Raw genomic sequence first — 21,047 nt, forward strand, 5'->3', positions numbered from 1 at the left:
GAAACCGCTAAGAGAAAAAGAAACAGTTGGATATGATGATATAATCTCAGTACCATGGGAGCATCCACTTTCTTGACAAATCGGGCATCAACCTGATCTCACCCACTGCAGTCAGATTAGTTCCATTAGATGGGCCATCAGAAGTTGAGCTCATAGCCATGGATGCAGAAGTTAAGCCTACACCATTTTTCTTCACAACATCATAGAAACGCTTTATAGGAACTACCTGAAAACAACATCATAACAGATTAGCCATTCTCCCTCTCGTATTCATGGTTTACAACTTCAATATCAATTGACAGTTTGGCATATAGAGATAGGGAAATTTTGGGGATATTTTGTTAATTTTGTTACAATATTTGGAAAATCTAAAGAAATCAAGAAAACTTTCTAAAAACATTAAATTTGTTAAAACTATGGAATTGTTAGGAAAAGTATAATTACACATTTAAGGCTCAAAAATACATAACAAGCATTCATATCAAATATAAAATATTAAAATACATGAAATAGGTATCTCTTTATCTTCCTTTTAGTCTTTTAACCATCTTCTCTTCTTTATGTATACCATTTACTTGCCATTTTGACAACAAGGAGCTGTACAAAGGGAGCATACAAAAAATTTCTCCTTCAGAGATACAAATAAAAAATATTCCTCTTCATAAAAAGTGTCTCATGTACAAAATAGGATTTACGATCTATTCCTTGAAATAGATTATGAATTTCCGGCCATGAGTGCAATCTTCCCATTTCTGAAAAACCAAATCCAAAGTTGCTGTCCTGTTTTTGGTATCCTTGCATTTTTTCTTGCCATAGCCCCCAAAACACAGCATCTGGAATCATGTTCCACACTATTTTACCCCTTTTCTTCAATCCAAAATCCAAAATCCTTGCCAAAAAAAAAAAATCCTCCACCAAGTCTGGACAGCATCCCTTGACATCAGACACCTCCAATACTCTTTGTCCAAATGGAGCAAGCAAAGTTGAAATGCAATAATAGATGTCTTTGGCTTTGTGCTGGCACAACACACATTCTAAGTTTTTTTTTTTTTATCAATAACAGTGTACAGAGTAAGAAACACAGAAGTAAATGTCAGTCAATGTTGGATAAAATCTCTTCTCTCTCCCCCAATTGTTCCCTCATTTACAGAAGTGCCCAGAACATAGATTCTCTCCCCACCCCTTGTTTGGATAAAACATCATCTAACATGTTAGTGCAATGTTTAACCCAATTGAAGGAAATATCCAATATCTCTTGTCAACCACTGGACTTTCTTCTTTTCATTGTTGTATATCCAAAACTTTGAATCCTCTCCTTGTAACCAACTTACTACCAGTTTGGAATCACCCTCAACAACCAACTTCTTAATGTTCAGTTCTTCTGCTCTTTGAAACCTTCCAATAGGACCAGCACTTCTGTTCTAAGGGAGTCCCCCAACAATACCTGACATACCTGGGTTTCCTATGCTGCTTCCATCAACATTAAGTTTAATGAACCCTCTTTCTGGAGGCAACCAATGGTAATTAGAGAAGGACTTAGTTGAGCAGGATTCAGCCACTTCCATTTTCCAAAGAGGTCATCTATTGACACACTGGAAAATGTATCCAAGGACATTTTCCTTGCTTCTCTCCTTGTCTAGAAAGATTCTAGAGTTCCTTTCAACCCAAATTGTCCATAATATTGCCGCAGGTTTGGGAATGGAAAGGACAATTTTCGCAGTTACCCTACCCGTTGCCATCCCAAACCCTCCCACTACAATTATTCCACTTTTGTGGATATTGACATGTAGACCCAACACCACCACAAACCTTCTTCTTTTTTTTATTTTCTGAAATTTCTTTCTTTTCCAAGGACTAGGGCTTAGCCCTTCTATTTTCTGAAATTTCTTTCTTCCTTCCATTTTTTCATGAATATGTTGATTGTATATGATTTAAGTGAAGTTTATACATTTGTTATGAGATTATATACAATTACTAGTGAAAGATGGTTGCTACTTGCTATGGAACCTAGGGAATTACCCTAGGATTCATGGTTTTTATGGCATCCCAGTGAACGAGGCTCCTGCCAATGCCGGGTCTAGGGAGGGACAGATGTATGCAGCCTTACACCTGCACATACAGAGAAGCTGTTTCCAAGATTGCCTAGGTTACAAGGCACCCTTACTGTCACCTAGCCTCACCTTGGCACCTTCAAATTTTTTTTTTTTTTGGATCGGTAACTGTGAAATTTCATTAGATTAGAAAAAATATATAGTACCGTTGAGTAAAAACATAGAAAAAACAGTGAGAGATAAAACAGCTTATCTCACTCCTTAAATGCACCCTTCCCTTACAATTGTGCCCAGAACAGAACTTTTCGTCCCACCCCTTGTTTTGCTAGAGTATCTGCAAAAGACTTAGCGCTACACACCAGCAGAATGATACTCCCATATCCCTCGTTAGCCATCTGAATTCTTACTTTTCGTTGTTGTAAGACCACATCTTCATTTCATCACTAGGCATGCAATTTACAACCAACTGTGGATCCCCTTACCCTACTAATTTCCTAATATTCAAAGACCTTGCTCTTTGGACTCCTTCCATCATTGCCAAAACCTCTGCTCTGAGAGAATCTCCCTCTTCCACTGGGCCTGAAAATAGGGCAATTATTCTCCCTTCATCATCCCTAAATACACCTCCAATTCCAGATGGTCCTGGGTTTTCAATGCTACTACCATCAAAGTTAAGTTAGACAGATCCTGTTTCTGGTGGAGACCAAAGATAAGTAGTAGCAGGTGTATAAGGAACAGATTTTACCACTTCCTTCCATTTTCTAAGAATATCATCCGTAGTTACATTAGTGAGCCACCCTAACCATTATTGCTTCAATCAAGTCTTCCTTATTTCTTTCCTTTTCCAATAATAATCTTGAATTCCTTTCTTCCCATATTGTCCATAGTATTGTTGCTCTAGTGCATCTCCACATTAGTCTCCCCTCTTATTTGGCCATGGAAAGAATGACGGATCAAATAACATTTTCACATCAATCAGAGGATCCCACCTACACCCATACAAGGAGAAAAACCATTCCCAAATATATGCAGTAAAGGAACAAGAGATAAGTAGATGGTAACAGTTCTCACCATTAGCTTTGCATAAAACACACCAATGTGGAGATAAGCTCCAGTTCTCGTGCTTTCTTTGAAGCAAATCACAAGTCTTGATCTTTTCATGAACAGCTTCCCAACAGAAAGCTCCAACCCTAGGAGGAATTGGCTTGCACGAAAGCTCTATAGCTGGAAAAAAGGCATAGAACTAATGGAGGGTTGAGAGAGGGATCTATAGAAGGAAGCACACGAGAAAGAACTGGAAGGAGTACAAGTCCAAATTCGGCTATCCAGTTTATAAGGTTCAAGGAAAACTTCCTTCAATAATTGGAGTAAGTTCATCACATCAGAGTCTCTTCCTGAGCCCTAAATCCCAGCTTACACCATTGGTAGATTTTGAGGGGACAAGGAATTTGGTCCCTTCAAAATTATGCACCAAAACCCCATCAATCATCAATCAATCTTCAAAAAAGGCTTCCTAGGTGTCTGAAATTAAACTGCCCAACACAGCCTTCAACCTTTTACCCGAAACCTTGGCCAAAATCTTATACAAACCCTATGAGGTTGATTGGTCTGAATTCTCTCAACTGCCCAAAACAGCCTTCAACCTTTTAGTTCTTTCCAGGACTGCAGATCTATGAAACTCCTCGAATACCTTCATTAAATCTTCCTTTATAAAATTTCTGTACTTGTAAAATGTCATGGTGAAGCTGTCCAAACATGGAGCTTTCTCCCCCCCCCCCCAACTCTTTTAAAGCCTCCCAAACCTCCCTCTCCTCAAAGCTTCTCTCCAACTCTCTTGCCTGCTCCTCAACTAATCCCTCGAGCTTAATGCCATCCAATTTAGGTCTTCTCCTCTATTCCTCCTTGTACAACTTCAAATAGAAGTTCACTACACTTTCTTGACATTTTTCCCTGATCCAATGACATTTTTCCTTTTGTCTCCATTTCATCTCCTCTTGATATGCAATTCTATCATAATCTAGCTTAGCCTTTATCCTTTTCTACCTTCCCTCCTCTTTCATCCTGTCCTGCCCCATTAAGATGTCTAAGCACTCTTTCTTCATGTTGTTCACTCATCTAAACACCTCCCTTTTCCATCCTTTCTGTTAACACTTTCAACTTCTTACTAAAAACATGGCTAGCTGTCCCCTCAATGTGCATCTCAGCCCACCATACTCCCATTTGGTCCACAAAGCCTTCCTCCTTAGCCATAAGTGTTCAAACCTAAAGGGAGCTCACTTCGAAGGAATCCCTTCAAAGTCTAGGTAAATCAAAGCATGACCAAAGAGTGGTCTAGGTAGAACAAAGACACCTGTGGAAAATTTTCTTCCCAATCACTTGATACAATGAATCTATCCAACTTCACTAAAAAATCATCCTCTTGATTATTTGTCCATGTGAGCTTCCAACCCAACATAGGAAGATCCACAAGTTCCTACCTACCCATAAAATCCACAATACCACTAGCTCCTCTACTACTCTAGGTCACTCCTTTCTTCTTGTAAAGAGACTGGGCCGAATGGGCCCTAACAGCCTCTCATGTGATATCCTTTATTTTATCTTTTATTTTATGTTGATGGCCTCACTTAATGGGCCTGTTATTTGTTCTTATTTTACTTTCTTTATGTAACTGCCATGCTGGCCGCCCACTTAAGGGTGTACTTGTCCTCATCAATTTTTTAGAGATTAATAAAAAGTAGGGTTAGAGGAGAAGGGTGATTATTCGACTTCTTCTTCTCTTCGCCATCTTCCTCTCTTATACAGTTATTCAGATCTATTCTATTCTGCCAATCACTAAATTTAATCTTGATATTAGATGACTGATTTACATCTTGGCATCAGAGAGGGTTTAGTTCCTCTTTCTTCTTCTTTTTTTCTTTGTTCTTGTACACTCTAAAATCAAGAGAGTGTATGGAGAGATAGGTTCTCCATAATATAGAGAATCACTTGCCTAGTTGGTAGAAGGGTTTGGAGAGTTTAGTTCTGGCCAGATTTTGCCAAGAAGTGATGCTGTTTTGCTGCTGCCCAAAACCCTAGCTGACTGGAGATTTTCGAGTTACTAGGAAAGGTGAAGCTTGGGTGTGGCGCTCTGTGCTTGGAAGGTGTCTTGTGACTGCTAAAGGAGGTGGTTCAGGTTTGGAAGAGTTTGGGTTACTCTGGTAGGTATGGCAGTGTCTTCTCTCTCCTGCCCATCTGTTGGACAGAGCAAAACCCTAGTTTTTCAAGCACCCAAGTTCTGTTTTGACTTCAAGTAAGTTTATATAGTCAAAATTTTCTGTTCTTTGATTTTCGTTTGATTAATGGAGACATACGGAAGTGAGTTCAAGCAGGTGTCAGCTTCTGGACCTGCTCCAGTAGATTCCGTTTTGACGGGTGTTACCACAATTAAGCTAGATGGGACGAACTATCTTGCTTGGGCCCATTCGATAAAAATCTATGTTTGTAGTAGAGGAAAACTCGGGTATCTCACAGGCAGCAAGGTGAAACCCGAAGAGACAGACCCTGAATTTGAAAGATGGATGCAAGAGAACTATACTGTTATAGGATGGTTAGTCAACTCTATGCAACCTCATATAAGCCAGCACTATCTCTGGATGCCTTCGGCTAAGGAGATATGGGACAGTGTAACTAAGACCTATTCACAGAAACTGAATGTAGCCAGAGCATACAAATTGAAAAGTGATGTGAAGAACCTGAGACAGGGGGAGAAGAGTGAGGCAATCTACTACTCTATACTAAAGTCCCTATGGCAGGAAATCGATGTTATGGAAACAATGGTATGAGAGAGTAAAAATGATGCTGAAATGTATAGAAAGCTAGTGGAGAGAAATAGGGTGTTTGAGTTTCTCACTGGACTCAACCCTGAGTTTGATATTACCAGATAGAACATTTTGGCCAGGGATGAGATTACTCTTTCACAAGCATATTCTATGATAAGTAGTGAGGAGAGTAGGCGGCAGGTGCAGTTGCAGAGTCCATCTACAGAACATTTTGCACATGCGGGAATGAACCGAAGAGCCCTACTGAGAAAAGAGAGCAATTGTATGAATATTGCAAGAAACCACGGCATACAAAGGACACCTGTTGGAAGCTTCATCCTGAACTTCTTCCTGATAGATTTAAGAACAATAATAACCCTAAGAAGGGCAGTCAGGTGGGAAAAACCAAGACTGCTAATGCTGCTACAGTGCCTGAAGGGGGAAGTAAGGAAAGCGAAGAAAAATCAACTATTGAGCAGTTGGCTGCAATGAAGCTGGATTTTGAGAAGTACGGAAGGCTCCTAAATCACCTGGAAGCTACAGTTTCTTCAACTCACCCTTCCAACAGTACATCATCTTCATCAGCTTTTGCTCACTCAGGTACTCGTGCTTTTGCGAATCATGCTTCAGCTTCAGGTAATCGTAAAATCCCTTGGATTATTGATTCCGGTGCATCAAACCATATGACTAGTCTATCTAACTTGTTTTGCTCATATCACCTCCTCTCTGGGAAAGAGAAAATATCCCTTGCTGATGGGTCCCTTGCCCCCATCTCTGGTAAAGGTGATATAAAGACCTCTGACACCCTGTTCTTATTTTCTGTTCTTCGTGTCCCTAAGCTTAACACAAACCTCTTATCTGTTAGTAGCTTAACAAAGTCAATGAATTGCAGCATAACTTTCTTTCCCACTCATTGAGTTTTTCAGGACCTACAGTCTCAGAGGATGATTGGGAGTGGCCATGAGGCGAACGGAATATACTTACTGGACACACCAGATCAAGCTTTGGGACCACCTCATGGAGTTGCCTTAGAGACAGTCGTGTCAGAGTTTGTTAACAAAATTTTATTATGTCATTTTCGATTTGGTCACATGTCCTTTTCTGCTTTGAGTCTTTTGTTCCCAAATATGTTTAAAGGAGTGTCTTTATCGAGTCTTCATTGTGAATCATGTGAGCTGGCAAAGCATTGTAGACATTCCTATGCAATTAGCAATAAAAGATCCTTTTTCTCCTTTCCATATTGTTCACTCTGATGTGTGGGGGCCATATCACATGCCAACCATGGGGGGTTACAAGTACTTTATCCTTTTCATTGATGATTACTCACGTTACACTTGGATTTATCTCATGAAATCCAGGGATGAAGTACCAGCTATTGTGAAAAATTTTCATGAACTCATCCTCACCCAGTTTAATACCCGTATCAAAATATTCCGCTCTGAAAATGCTAAGGAGTATTTTGAGAGAACCCTCTTCACCTATCTTGAAACCTTTGAGGTTATTCATCAAAGTTCTTGTTCCTACACTCCACAATAAAACGGGGTGGCGGAAAGAAAGAACAGGCATGTGGTTGAGGTTGCCAGATCCCTTTTATTTGCATCCCATGTTCCTATAAATTTTTGGGGAGATGCTATTCTTACTGCTACCTTTCTTATCAACCGTATGCCCTCCCGGGTCCTTGGCTTTAAAACCCCTTTTAGTCTTCTCTTCCTGGATGAGGATCTCTTTTCTCTTCCTCTCCGTGTGTTTGGGTGTACTTGCCATGTGCATATTCATAGTCACCAAAGGCACAAGTTTGAACCCAAGGCTCATAAATGTGTGTTTCCGGGATATGCTTCCACACAAAGGGTTATTGCTGTTTTGATCCAGTTCGTGGCACCCGCTTTGTATCTTGGGATGTCACATTTGCAGAATTGACTCCCTTCTTCAGTATTCCTCCTGTGGGGGAGAAATCTGATGAGTACTTTGCTATGTCTCCAGCTGTTCCGCTTCCCATTCCTTGTGAGTACGATCATGGGGTGTCCACCTCTTCCACTGGACCTACCCCTGATGTCCCTGCTCCCCCTCCTGCTTCTGCTCCTGCTTCCAAGAGGTGGTACCAAAGGCATCTTGCCACTCCTTCAGAAGAGCATCTTGCCACTCCCATCATTCCTGAGGAAATAGGTCAGCCCTCTACTGACCCATCTCTGATTGTTCCAGACCTTGACCTTCCTATTGCTCTTCGCAAGGGCAAGCGGAAGTGTACAGCCCGTTGTATATCCAAACACTTATCTTACAGCCTTCTCTCCCCTTCCTACTACTCTTTTCTTGCCTCTGTTTCTTCCCATGTGATACCCAGGTCTGTACCGGAAGCTTTATCTCAAGCTGAATGGAGGGATGCTATATGACTAAACTTGATGCACTACATAAGAATCATACCTGGGACATTGTGGATTTGCCGGAAGGAAAGGAACCAGTGGGTTGTAAATGGGTGTTTACTATTAAATATCACTCTAATGGCTCTGTTGAGAGGTTTAAGGCTCGGTTGGTTGCTAAGGGTTACACCCAAATGTATGACATTGACTATCTGGAGACATTTGCTCCTGTAGCTAAGATGACTTCAGTCAGGGTTTTACTTTCTCTAGCAGCTACTTTTGACTGGCCCCTACACTAGTTTGATGTTAAGAATGCCTTCTTGAATGGAGAACTGCATGAAGAGGTCTCTATGTCTCTACCTCCAGGAGTGTATGGGAAATGTTAGAATGCTCGAGTCAGGGGTATTTTGGTCATTCTGGATTATCTTCTTGGGAGTGAAAGGTCTATTGTATCTGAGTTTAAGTTATGTGTCCCATCTTCTATGAGGGACAAAATGGTCTTTCCTGTAACTCTATGCTTTTGAATAAATACAAGTGGGTCAGCTAGGGAAGAGTGATTTTTTACTCTCTTCTAGTCTGGCCGAACCTTTCTTTCTTCTTCTTCTTCTTCTTCTTCTTCTTCTTCTTCTTCTTCTTCTTCTTCTTCTTTCTCTTTTCTTTCTTCTTCTCTACTTCAACCTAGAATCTGCTAGGGTTTACTAACATGGTATCAGAGCTGTAAGGTCGTATCCTCATTTCTTTCTTGTTGCTGTTCTCTTTCTGGGTTCGCCGCCAACTTTCACAGTCATCTTCTTCCTTTTCGACTGACCTGAGTGGAGGTTCGATAAGGGGCTGAAAAGGAGTTGTCGTTTTGTGGGCCTGGAGGTGAGGATGCCTCCGGTCGTTGCTGTGGTGGTCGTTGGAGTGGTATACTAAACCCTCTATTCAGTATCGAAGAGGGCTGAATGTGGACAGGTATGAACACTACTGTTGTTTGTCCAAGTAAGGAACTGCGAATGTTTCCTTTTGTTTCAAAAGTTGGTTGTGGTGGTGCTTAGTGTGACTGATATGCATCTCAGTCGTGTTCCTCTACCTTTCTCTTCGTATGTATGTTGAAAGAAGAGTTGTCGACTGCTGAAGTTCACAACAGCAGTAGATTGGTGGTGGTTGTGTCGTGGTGATTGGTGTATCTATGTTTCAAAATATTTAAAAGTGATCTCCTATACCTTGTGTGTAATCAGTTCTGCAATGTGCAGCCCAAGTGTTTGATGTGAGGACTGAGTGATTTCAGTCTTAGTGGGTTGATGGTGAATGGTTCTGCAGTGTGCAGCCCAGGTGTTTGATGTGAAGACTGAGTGATTTCAGCCTTAGTGTGTGGTGTGTAATGTGTATTTAAAGAAGCTGGAATTTGTGGTGTTATAAGTGAGAAAGTCTTGTGAAAGAGTGTGAGGTTGTTTTGTATATTTGAAGGTGAAATAATTAAGATGGCTTCATTTGAAAATGGGGATGATAACAAAACAGGTGTCATGCTGTTCTCACATCCTATTTTCTGATCAATCGGATGCCCATGTCAATCCTTGGAAGTCAATCCCCTTTCTCCGTGTTGTTTCCCACTTTATCTCCATTTCCTCTTACCCCAAGAATCTTTGGTTGTGTTTGTTTTGTTCAACACTTGGGGCTTGGGTTAGACAAGCTAGATGCTCGAGCTACTAAGTGTATCTTTCTTGGCTACTCAAGGACTCAGAAAGGGTATAAGTGTTATAACCCAAAATCCTATAAATCGTTTGTGTGCTCTGATGTCACCTTCTTTGAGTCAGTTCCGTTCTTCTCAGATGTTGGGGTCTCTTCCTCTCCCTCTGTGGTTCCCCTTCCTGTACCTGTTGTGGACATCCTTCCAGTAGCTCATGTTTCTACTGCAGATGCACATCCTATTACTGTTACTACTGAGAAGCCGCCAATCACTCAAGTGTATACTCGCAGAAGTGCATCGGGCCCTCCTCCACTTCAGCCCCTGTCGACAGATCCTGCTACTGCTCCTTCTCCTTCAGATCCTGATCTTCCTATTGCTCTGCGAAAAGGTAAACGTACTTGTACTTCTCACCCCATTTCACACTATGTTTCTACTGCTCACCTTTCTGCTTCTCATTGCAAATTTATATCATTACTCTCATCTGTTCCCATTCCCAAGACTGTCCAGGAAGCTCTTGCCTCCCCAGGGTGGCGACAAGCCATGGAAGAAGAACTCTCTGCTCTACAACATAATCACACATGGGAACTCACCGCTCTTCCTTCCGGTAAGCACACAGTTGGGTGTAAATGGGTCTACATAGTGAAGTTTCTTCCTGATGGCAGTGTGGAGCGATTGAAAGCGAGATTGGTGGCCAAGGGCTATTCTCAGATGTATGGTGTGGACTATATGGAGACATTTTCTCCTGTGGCTAAGATTGGTTTAGTTCGGGTGCTGATTTCATTAGCTGCTATGTATGATTGGCCTCTTGTACAACTTGACATAAAAAATGCCTTCCTGCATGGTGATCTAGTTGAGGAGGTGTATATGGAGCAACCACCAGGGTTTGTTGCTCAGGGGGAGTCCGGAAAAGTGTGTAGGCTCAAAAAGGCAATTTATGGACTGAAACAATCTCCACGTGCTTGGTTTGGCAGGTTCAGTGAAGTGATGAAAACCTTTGGGATGAAACAATGTCAGGTTGATCATTCTGTGTTCAGCTATAACTCAAAGGATGGGAAAATCTTGCTAGTTGTGTACGTGGATGATATTGTCATAACTGGGAGTGATAGCAATGGAATCAACAGGTTGAAGAAATTCTTACATGATCACTTCAATACGAAAGATCTGGGGAAGCTAGAATATTTCCTGGGAATAGAGGTTGCGAGGTCAAAACATGGGATCAACCTATGTCAGAGAAAATATGTTCTTGATCTACTTGAAGAAATAGGGTTGTTAGGTGCTAAACCAGCAGAGACTCCTATGGAACTCAATGCCAAGCTGAGTGTTGATGCGGGTGAAGAGTTTGATGATCCTGGAAGATACAGAAGGTTGGTGGGAAAATTGAACTACCTGACCATTACCCGACCAGATATATCATTTGTTGTGAGTGTGGTGAGCCAGTTTATGCAACATCCTCGGGTTCCTCACTAGGAAGCTGTTCTGAGATTTGTTAGGTACCTAAAAGGTGCTCCAGGTTGTGGTTTGTTATACCAAAGTGGAGGAACTGTTGAGATAGTAAGGTACACAGATGTTGACTGGGCTGGTTCTATATCAGATAGGAGATCAACTACAAGGTATTGTACCTTCCTCGTTGGCAATCTTGTAACTTGGAAGAGCAAGAAACAAACAGTGGTGGCAAGAAGTAGTGCAGAAGCAGAGTACAGGGCTATGGCCCATACCACATGTGAGCTAGTATGGCTGAAGAACTTGCTTCAAGAGATGGGATTCTCAATTGACAAACCCATGAAACTATACTGTGATAACCAAGCTGCTGTTCACATCTCTTCCAATCCCGTCTTTCATGAGAGAACTAAGCATATTGAGGTTGATTGTCACTTTGTAAGAGATAAAGTGATAAATGGGGTGATAACCACATCTCATGTGAGCTCAGGAAATTAGTGGGCAGATCTTCTCACAAAGGGATTGTCTCGGGGAAGAATAGATTACATTTGTAACAAGCTGGGACTATATGATATATACTCTCTAGCTTGAGGGGGAGTGTTAGAATGCTCGAGTCAGGGGTATTTTGGTCATTCTAGATTATCTTCTTGAAAGTGAAAGGTCTATTGTATCTGAGTTTAAGTTATGTGTCCCATCTTCTATGAGGGACAAAATGGTCTTTCCTGTAACTCTATGTTTTTGAATAAATACAAGTGGGTCAGCTAGGGAAGAGTGATTTTTGACTCTCTTCTAGTCTGGCCGAACCTTTCTTTCTTCTTCTTCTTCTTCTTCTTCTTCTTCTTCTTCTTTCTCTTTTCTTTCTTCTTCTCTACTTCAACCTAGAATCTGCTAGGGTTTACTAACAGGAAAGAAATGAAAGGCAAGGTGTGTAAACTACACAAATCCCTTTATGGTCTCAAACAATTTCCTCAGGCTTGGTTTGAGAGATTTTGGGCTGCTCTTGTCTCCTTTGGCTACATTCAAACACAATCTGATCATACACTGTTCTTGAAGAGAAATGACTCTCTGGCGACCTTTTTGATTATTTATGTTGATGATATTGTGGTCACGGGTAATGACATTGAAGAGGACAACAAACTAAAAGCATTTCTCAACTCTGAATTTGACATCAAAGATTTGGGAGATCTTTGGTATTTCTTGGGCATTGAAGTTGCTCGATCTAAGGATGGTATATTCATATCTCAATGCAAATATGTCCTTGATCTTCTTGCTGAAGTAGTAGAATTTCCTGAAGGGTCGGAAGCAGAGGTCACATCACTAAGCTGACTGATCATCTTCCCAAACTTTTCATATTCTGCTCTCATGGCTGCCAACTGTGCAGAAGCAGACATCTCTTCATTATCTGGCCCGGCAGCTACATTTGCACTTCTTGATCTTTTACTATCATGTTTTTTCTGAAATCGAATGGGAACGAGATTAGGATGTAACTTTCAGCACTTGTCTTTGGTGTGCTTCAGCTTCTTGCAGTATTCACATATAACTTCTCCCTTTCCTGTGCCACTAGAAGTTCCAACATTCCCTTTAGGTTTAATCCCCATATTGGCAAAGTGATCATTAATATCAGCCCCTTGAACCTGGACAGCCCTTCTGCTCTCTTCACTACTCACCAATGCATAAGCTTGAGACAAAGAGACACACTCCTTGGAAAGAATATTCTGTTTTGTGATATCATATTCTGGGTTTAGTCCAGTTAAGAACTCAAAAACCCTGTTCCTTTCAACCAATTTCCTGTAGGTCTATGCATCATTGGTGGTGTCCCAAGTTACAGCTTCTATTAGGTCAATCTCTTGCCATAGGGATTTCAGGGTTGAGAAATATACAGCAAGAGGTTTCTCTCCTTGCCTTAAATTCTTTACATCACTTCTCAATTTATATGCCCGGGCCACATTGAGTTTTTGAGAATAGGTTTCTGCAACACTGTCCCAAATTTCTTTTGCTGAATTCATCCATAGGTAGTGTTGACTGATTTGTGGCTGCATTGAGTTCACAAGCCACCCAATGACAGTGTAATTTTCTTGCATCCACTTCTCGTATGATGGATCATCTTCTGGGGGAGCCTTCTTACTCCCGGAAATGAACCCCCACTTTCCTCTACTACATACATGAATCTTTACTGATTGTGACCATGCCAGATAATTAGTTCCATCTAGTTTAACTGTAGTCACAGTCAATAAGGAATCACTAGGAGTCCCCTAAACCAGTCCATATTCAGCACCACTTTTGTTTTCAAACTCTGAGGAGTACATCATGTAAACACTCCAAATATGATTTCAGATGACTTCTACAAGTATACTGAATAAGGACAAGCAATAACTGAGTTCAGCCGACCACAAGAAGACAATACACTGAGTTCAGGCTTCAAGAAGTAATCAAAAACTCCTAGGCACTGTGCACTCAGCCGAAGTACCTTTTCAAGGTTGTACACTCAGCCAAGAAGAGAAAGCACCAATCGGTATTGCTGAATAGGCCTTTTCACAAACACAGTGTGGGCAATAGAGACAACCCACTGTCAAGGAAGAGAAAAGACCCCAAAAAACAGTTCGTACAGCCCCCTAAAACAGCCGAACAAGAGTAACAATACACAACCTTGTTACAAGGATGTTTCGGCAGGTTTTAACAGTCCAAAAAGAAGAGAAAAACAGCCTAGAAATTTCTGGGTTAAACCAGATTTAATGCAGTTGAAGGTAGTACAGAATAGCTAGGATTTTCGGACACTTCAACAGTCCAAACACAGTCGAAGGTAATACAAAACAGAACCAGAAAACTGAGCACAACTTACAGTTCAAGCTTCAACAGTCCAAACACAATCAAGCTTCAAACAACAGAACCGAGTTGTTCCCCTTCCCCTTTTTTTCTTCTTCTCTGATTCTTCCTGGTCACCGAACCCCTTCTCCAAGAGATTCTAGTCTTGGGCTCGTCCAATGACCTCCAAGAATCAGGCAGTACGTGACTAAGCCTCCAGCCCTAGGATGTTCAAGTTCAAATACGCTCTGATACCATGTTGAAACTGAAGAGAGGAGAGTTGAGTGTTCTGCAATGAGGGTTTGAGAAGAGGATTTCGAACTCTACCTCTCTCAGCACCCTAACACTATTTTATTAAAATAGGTTTGAATAATTACAATGAGGCCCTTAGTTGGGCAAGATTTTACAAAGAACTTAATATAGACAGGATGGGCCCAGAATAAGGCCCATTACAGAAAAACATAAATAACAACAAAGAATAAACAGCCTATGGCCATTCGGCCCACCTTCTCTACAATAGGCATTTCATAAGGGAAAGAGTCTCTCCAAGAGAAGTTTGTTTACCATTTATCACATCAGAAGAGCAACTGGCTGATATCTTGACCAAGGGAGTTCCCAGGGGGAAATTGACACACTATATAAGCAAGCTAGGCATGATTGACATCTATGCTCAGCTTGAGGGGGAGTGTAAAGAGACTGGGCCGAATGGGCACTAACAGCCTCTCATGTGATATCCTTTATTTTATCTTTTATTTTATGTTGATGGGCCTGTTATTTGTTCTTATTTTACTTTCTTTATGTAACTTCCATGCTGGCCGCCCACTTAAGGGAATACTTGTCCTCTGTAGAGAACACTGATGTGGGCCCCACTGTGTTCGTAGGACAGCAGTATTTGTTTCAATTATAGTAGTGTCAGTTTGAGTCAGTTTGCTAATTCAGCTGTTATTTATTTCAGTTTTATTTACTTTCTTTATTATGTAAGTACCAAGGGCAGATGTGTCCTTTCATCATGTACTACACATAAACCTATAAATATTAAGAGAGTGGCGGCGGCAGATCTGTTAGAATCTGTCCCTCCTTTCAGCAACTTGTGTTCTCTTGCTTCTCTTCTATTCTCTCCCTTTTCTCTCATCTTCTTTTCTGTTTTACAAACCTAAAACCTTTTAGGATTCAAGACTGATTACAGTCTTGATCTTCTACTTCCTCATCAATTTTTTAGAGATTAATAAAAAAATAGGGTTAGAGGAGAAGGGTGATTATTCGACTTCTTCTTCTCTTACCTCTTCTCTTCGCCATCTTCCTCTCTTATAGAGTTATTCAGATCTGTTCTATTCTACTAATCACTAAATTTAATCTTGATATTAGAGGACTGATTTACATCTCTTCTTATAAGAAAATCTAATTGAAACCCCTCACTCCCTGCACAATTTCTACTATATCTATTCATTTCTACCAACCCCGTACACCCTAGTAGCAATTTTCTCATCCTTACATTAGTATTAGTACGGGTTGAGAGGAATAATTGCATTTTTGAAAATCAATCGGCTTCTAAAGAAATGCTTCTTAGAGATGGTAATGATGAAACATTAACAGTTACCCACTCCCAAATGACGTAAGGATAAAATACAACTCTTATGCCTAGTTTGATTCCTTCTTTTCTAACTTCCTAATATATAACTTTGCACTGTAACGGGACTATACTTGCATATTGTTGGCACATCATTCTTACTAACAAAAAGGTACATGAGTTTACCAAAGAAGGTAATCTCATATCAGTTTTAATAATACTTTCTAGTCCTTTAAGGGAAGAGGATCCACATCAATAATAATCTTCAGGATCCTTCTCCAGGACAAATTTCCCCATTGAACTTTCTGGAAAACTTTCTAAATATCTAAATTCCAAGATGAGGTTCTTCTGTACTATATTATCCAGTTATTAATAATTAACTTGAACCTTTTCTCTATCAATTGTCCCTTGTCGTCATGTGTTCAAATACTAATTAACCCAAGATGATCATCTCCTATGATATTTATAAGGATACTCTTCAGAATTTTGATGTTGCCATTCAGGTTAGTATAGCCAGATATGCGGAAATGTCAGAGATGTAATAGTAAAAGCTTCTTTTAAGTAGTAGATAACTAAAGGAAAATCCATAAGCACCTTTAACCACCAAATTTGTCATGACACTGAACAACCACCACTTGAGTTCTATTAATTTGTCAGTAGTTTTTTGTCTTAGAATATACAAACAAGCCATTCCCTTTCTCCCTAGAAACTTATTTTTTTGACCAGAAATATCTCCTAAAAAACTATTATATTTAAACTTCTTAGCGTATTGTCGTTTTCCATCAAATAATAACAAAAACAGTAAAAACATGCTAATAATCAGAGCCTTCCAATTAATGACAAACTCACACGACATCGATGCTGTCCAGAGGTATCAACCCAGATAATCCGTATAAACACAATGTCCTTTTGAAATGTCATTACTAAGTCATTGGATACAGCATTCTTTGAATCAAAAGGATCAATAATCCCATCAATTTTGTAAAGCCGAATTGCATTTTTCTTAAAGATGTCTTCAGCTGCTTCCACAGCTTCAGGAATTGTGAAGTCACCATCATCACATGCATCACATAGAACAGAAAATACAACTTCTCGTGCTCTTTTAGCACCTACAGAGTAAAAAACGAAAGGTGATAAAAGAACATAACAGTAGTTCCTGTGAATAAAACAATTAGCAATTTTATTATGTCAATACTTGGTGTTGTAGTAGATGATTCTCTCATATGTGGACCTATTTGTCCTATTATATGTTTTGTTTTTCTTCTTATTACTGTTAGTAATTATTCCGCTTTAGTCCTCGGGCCCATTAGTGCTCTTAAGTTATTAGTGCTAGTATTACTAATCAGGGGATTTTTTTGCATTTTTTTGTACCTTTAATCAAAGTCTTAATAAAAGCAATTAGGGCCGGCCAGAGAGGACTCTGCCACCCATTCCTTTTCAATTTTCTCTTCTTCTACTTTTTCTCTGAAACCCTTGCAGGTCTGGGAACACTTGGGTTAGCAAGAGGTTTTATTGTGATACACAATGATCAAATATCTTCTAATCTTTAAAATTGATAGCAGAAAAGCATAAACGGGTTCTAAATAGCCATTTCCCTGGATATTTCCTACTGACAATACTTTGAACCCCTAAAAGGCTCCTATTTAGCCTTGTGAGGCCAGCTGTCTACGATATTTACTCATTGGGTGAGATCCTGGTAAGAGGTTCACTCGGCTCCACCAGATCACCCTCATCTACTCCCTCACCCTCTCACGCTCATCACAACATTCTTCCAGATGTTGCTAGAGATTCTACATTGTTAGTGTGAATGCTTGCTAGAGATTCCACATTGTTAGAGTGTTTTCCAGTCACGACTGCTTCCAGTGGCAGGGAAAAGCATAGCAAACATTAGTGCCTTTAAGAAGAAAATGCTTGTATTAAAAACATTGTGGTTTAACGGAACATCCTAGAATAAAACATAAATAGGAAGAATTAGTCACAAAACCCTTGTAGATGATGGAATGTGAAACAGCAAATATTTTAAAATCATGTCAATTTTTTGGATTTTGACCAAAAGTGGGAGAGAAAGATTGTCTAAAGCCTATCGTTACACTTCCATTCTAAATTTGAGGTGCCAAAACTTACACATTTGACTTAAACTTGATGTCATTCAAAAGATTATCAGGTTAACTACCAAAGAAGTAAAAAATCATGCAATAAAAACAAAAGGTGAGAACTTACAAAGAATATACATCCTATAATGAGAATCTTTACTTTCAGGCTAGTCCTTAAAGATTTAGGAATGTTGCTCATTTTTCCTATAATTACTCAAGTTAGATTAGGTAAATTATTGAGATTGGTTCACTCGGTCCTATCTTAGGTAGGGCTGTAGTTTCTTTAAGCCAGATGCTATCAATACATTGTAGAAATTATTATTTTTTAATTGGTATACTTCACTTATGTTTAGGAAAAAGAGACAATTATATTGTTGTGCACCCCTAGTACAAATTATCCCTATTCATCCTTTGCTTTGCAAGTGAATCAGCTACACTGTTTGCTGGTCTATGCATCTATGACCACATCACTACCAATTCTGTAGCAATCTGTTTGATTTGTGCTAAGGTATATTTGCACTGTCATGTTGTCTTAGAGTTGTTTGTGAGCCATCCTACCATAGTTTTGGAATCTCCTTTGATTGGTACCTTGAACATTATTATTGGTGTTTTATGAAAGTTATTTTTGATGTCATGTTCTTGGAGTAGCATTTCCTCCATGAAACTTGAAGAAAACTGAAGAGATGAGAGCTTGAGAGTTCAGTAATGAGGGCCTGAGAATGAGAGTTTCGAACCATTCCTCTCTCAGCACCCTAACACTCTTTTATTAAGATATATTTGAATAATTATAAGGAGGCCCTTAGTTGGGCAAGAATTTACAAAGAACTTAATATAGACAGGATGGGCCCAGAATAAGGCCCATTACAGAAAACAAACATAAATAACAAGAAAGAATAAACAACCTATGGGCCATTCGGCCCATCTTCTCTACAAAACTTAACCATAGATATTAATACAAATAGTCCTACAGCATCTTACAGCTTCATAGTAAAAAGTAGATTTTCTGATCATATTGATAAAATAAGCATCATCATCAATGCATAGCCATCAGATATTGTTGATAAGTAAAATTATTGAGTTACCTAAATAAAAGGTTTCAGGAAATGCATAACCATCAGTGCTGAACATGACCTGTAAAGAATTGCATGTTTAATATTTGAGGCTACAAGTACAAGAAGAAAAAACAAAGCATATAAAAAATAAGAAACATGTGTTCATCCTTGTAAACATTACCAATGTTACAATTTTTAATACTATTCAATTAATTTCATCAATTGAACAGATAGGTTTAATAAAAAATAACTATGAAACTTATTTATTTAAACTAACACTTTTTAGCCTAAAAAAATATTGCAACTTTTTTTTTTATCAATAATACCAGCTTCATTAAATTAAAAGAAAAGAGGGAATATGGATACAAGAGGGGAGATAAAATATCTTAGCTCCCCAAAAACAGAAAACAAAGGGAGTGCAAAGAGAAAAGATTAAAAACTAGCCCAAAATACAGACTCCCTATTCACTCCTTGCTTGGCCAACCCATCCGCAAATGAGTTGGCACTCCTCTTCACCCAGCTGTACTGAATCTCAATGTCCCTACCCAGCCATAAGAACTGTTTTTTTTCATTGTTAAAGTTCCACAAACCACTGTCCTCTGTCTTCAACCAACTAACCACCACCTTCGAATCACCTTCCAGGATCGAACGGCTGATATTTAATTCCTTTGCTCTTCGAATTCCTGCAAGCACTGCAAGGATCTCAGCCCTAAGAGAGTCACCTTCTCCAATAGGGCCAGAGAATAAAGCAATAACAATCCCTTCCTCAAAAAAAAATGCAACTTATCAGCTATTTTTATTCATTTGTCAATAAAGTTTATTGCCTCCATCAAAAAAAAGTTCATTGCCTTAAGTTTACAAACTTACTTTTCTTCCTTTTGTTGCTTACCCTTATATGGCAGGTCTCTTTTGTCATTTTACAGTTTTACCCTTCTTAGCTTCTCTTTTTAACTTGAGAAAGAATTAGAACCTCACATTGCCTGGTAAACAAAGTTTCCATGGGCAAATAAGGTAGGATTGGTGAAGTTTATTTGTCTTGGGCTAGTGATAGGAGGCTGACAATGAGTACACCACAACTTATCTTTGTCATCCACCCTTTTTTGAGAATCAATCTTAGGCTTTCCATGGAGATCCCAACAAGTGCCCCTAGTGTGCATGCATCGCTGGCAATGAATACACCACAGCTTATCTTTGTCTTCCACCCTTTTCCAATAATCAATCTTCTTAACAGAACTTCCATTACTTGAATTTGTACCTCCCTTGACAGCTAGAGAAACCAGCTCCCCCTCCAAACAATTCATAACATTCCTCATGCTTTCTTTTGACTGTACTAGACCATATACTTCCTGCACTGATGGGAGCTCTTTACTTCCCAGTATCTAAACCCTAATAGATTCATACATTGGGTTCAGCCCCAAAAGGCAAGCAAAAAACCATTGCTGAGACTCCTCTCCCCTAGCTTGCAAGTTGAAGAAGCAGCTTGCAACTGATAAGTCTCTGCATAATGACATTGTTCTGAATAAGTAGATTTAGCTTGCTCCCAAATCTCAAAGACAGTTTCATCCCACATGAAAGTTTTCTTACATGTGGCATCATAGACAACAATAGCCACGACAATATCATGTTTTATTGGTCCCACCTATCATGTTCTGCACTTCCTGACCTTGGTTCTTATCTTACCATTGATATAACCTATTTTCTCCCTTGCAGTTATGTAGCGTTTAATATCCTTCGATCATTCTATGTAATTAAGTCCATCAAATGGGATTACAGCCATAGGCAAATTCATGTCTAATGCCCCACTCATTCCACTGTGGCCAGAAGACCCACCAGAGGTCACTGAATCCTCCGAAGACATTGATAGAAAGGACCTAATTACATAGTTCACCACTGTCACAAGAATATTCGAATTCACATAAACCAGAACTGCAGGCCAATTCCTCTTCAATTAAACCAAAGAATGCACACTACTACACTGCTAAAATGAATTCCAGAGAAGGGACAGTTATTCTACTGGTCTGGACAGCCCCTATGAGGACCACTACACTCTATTTCAGGCCATAATAGCACTCCAAACACCACAAACAAATATAAAACTGCTGCTACAGCAGACACAGGTCGTCTAGGCCACCACAACCCAGTTACAGGGTACAAAACAAGATCACACGTTCCATATGGGACTGAAAACACCCTTCACAGCATAAGTGTACCCCCTTTTTAGGGGG

At 39.7% G+C, this 21,047-nt stretch overlaps 1 protein-coding gene across 6 annotated transcripts in view; it reads right to left on the reverse strand.

Moving 5' to 3' along the window:
• Window positions 1-21,047, reverse strand: part of NODGS (nodulin/glutamine synthase-like protein) — a 119,458-nt gene that overhangs the window by 70,958 nt on the left and 27,453 nt on the right. For all 6 annotated transcript variants that reach the window (XR_016101223.1, XR_016101222.1, XR_016101224.1 and 3 more), the window contains exons 8-10: window positions 18,853-18,901; window positions 16,527-16,786; window positions 54-226 (exon numbers count right to left, since the gene is read on the reverse strand). Coding sequence is in view for 3 of the 6 variants with exons in the window: in XM_088951885.1 (XP_088808011.1) it covers window positions 54-226; window positions 16,527-16,786; window positions 18,853-18,901 (482 nt within the window). In the remaining 3 variants the exon portion in view is untranslated. The remainder of the gene's footprint in view (window positions 1-53; window positions 227-16,526; window positions 16,787-18,852; window positions 18,902-21,047) is intronic.

The sequence above is a fragment of the Nelumbo lutea genome, chromosome 6 (genome assembly GCF_056320005.1).
Source record: "Nelumbo lutea isolate HS-2025 chromosome 6, American lotus-T2T, whole genome shotgun sequence".
Lineage (NCBI taxonomy): Eukaryota > Viridiplantae > Streptophyta > Magnoliopsida > Proteales > Nelumbonaceae > Nelumbo > Nelumbo lutea.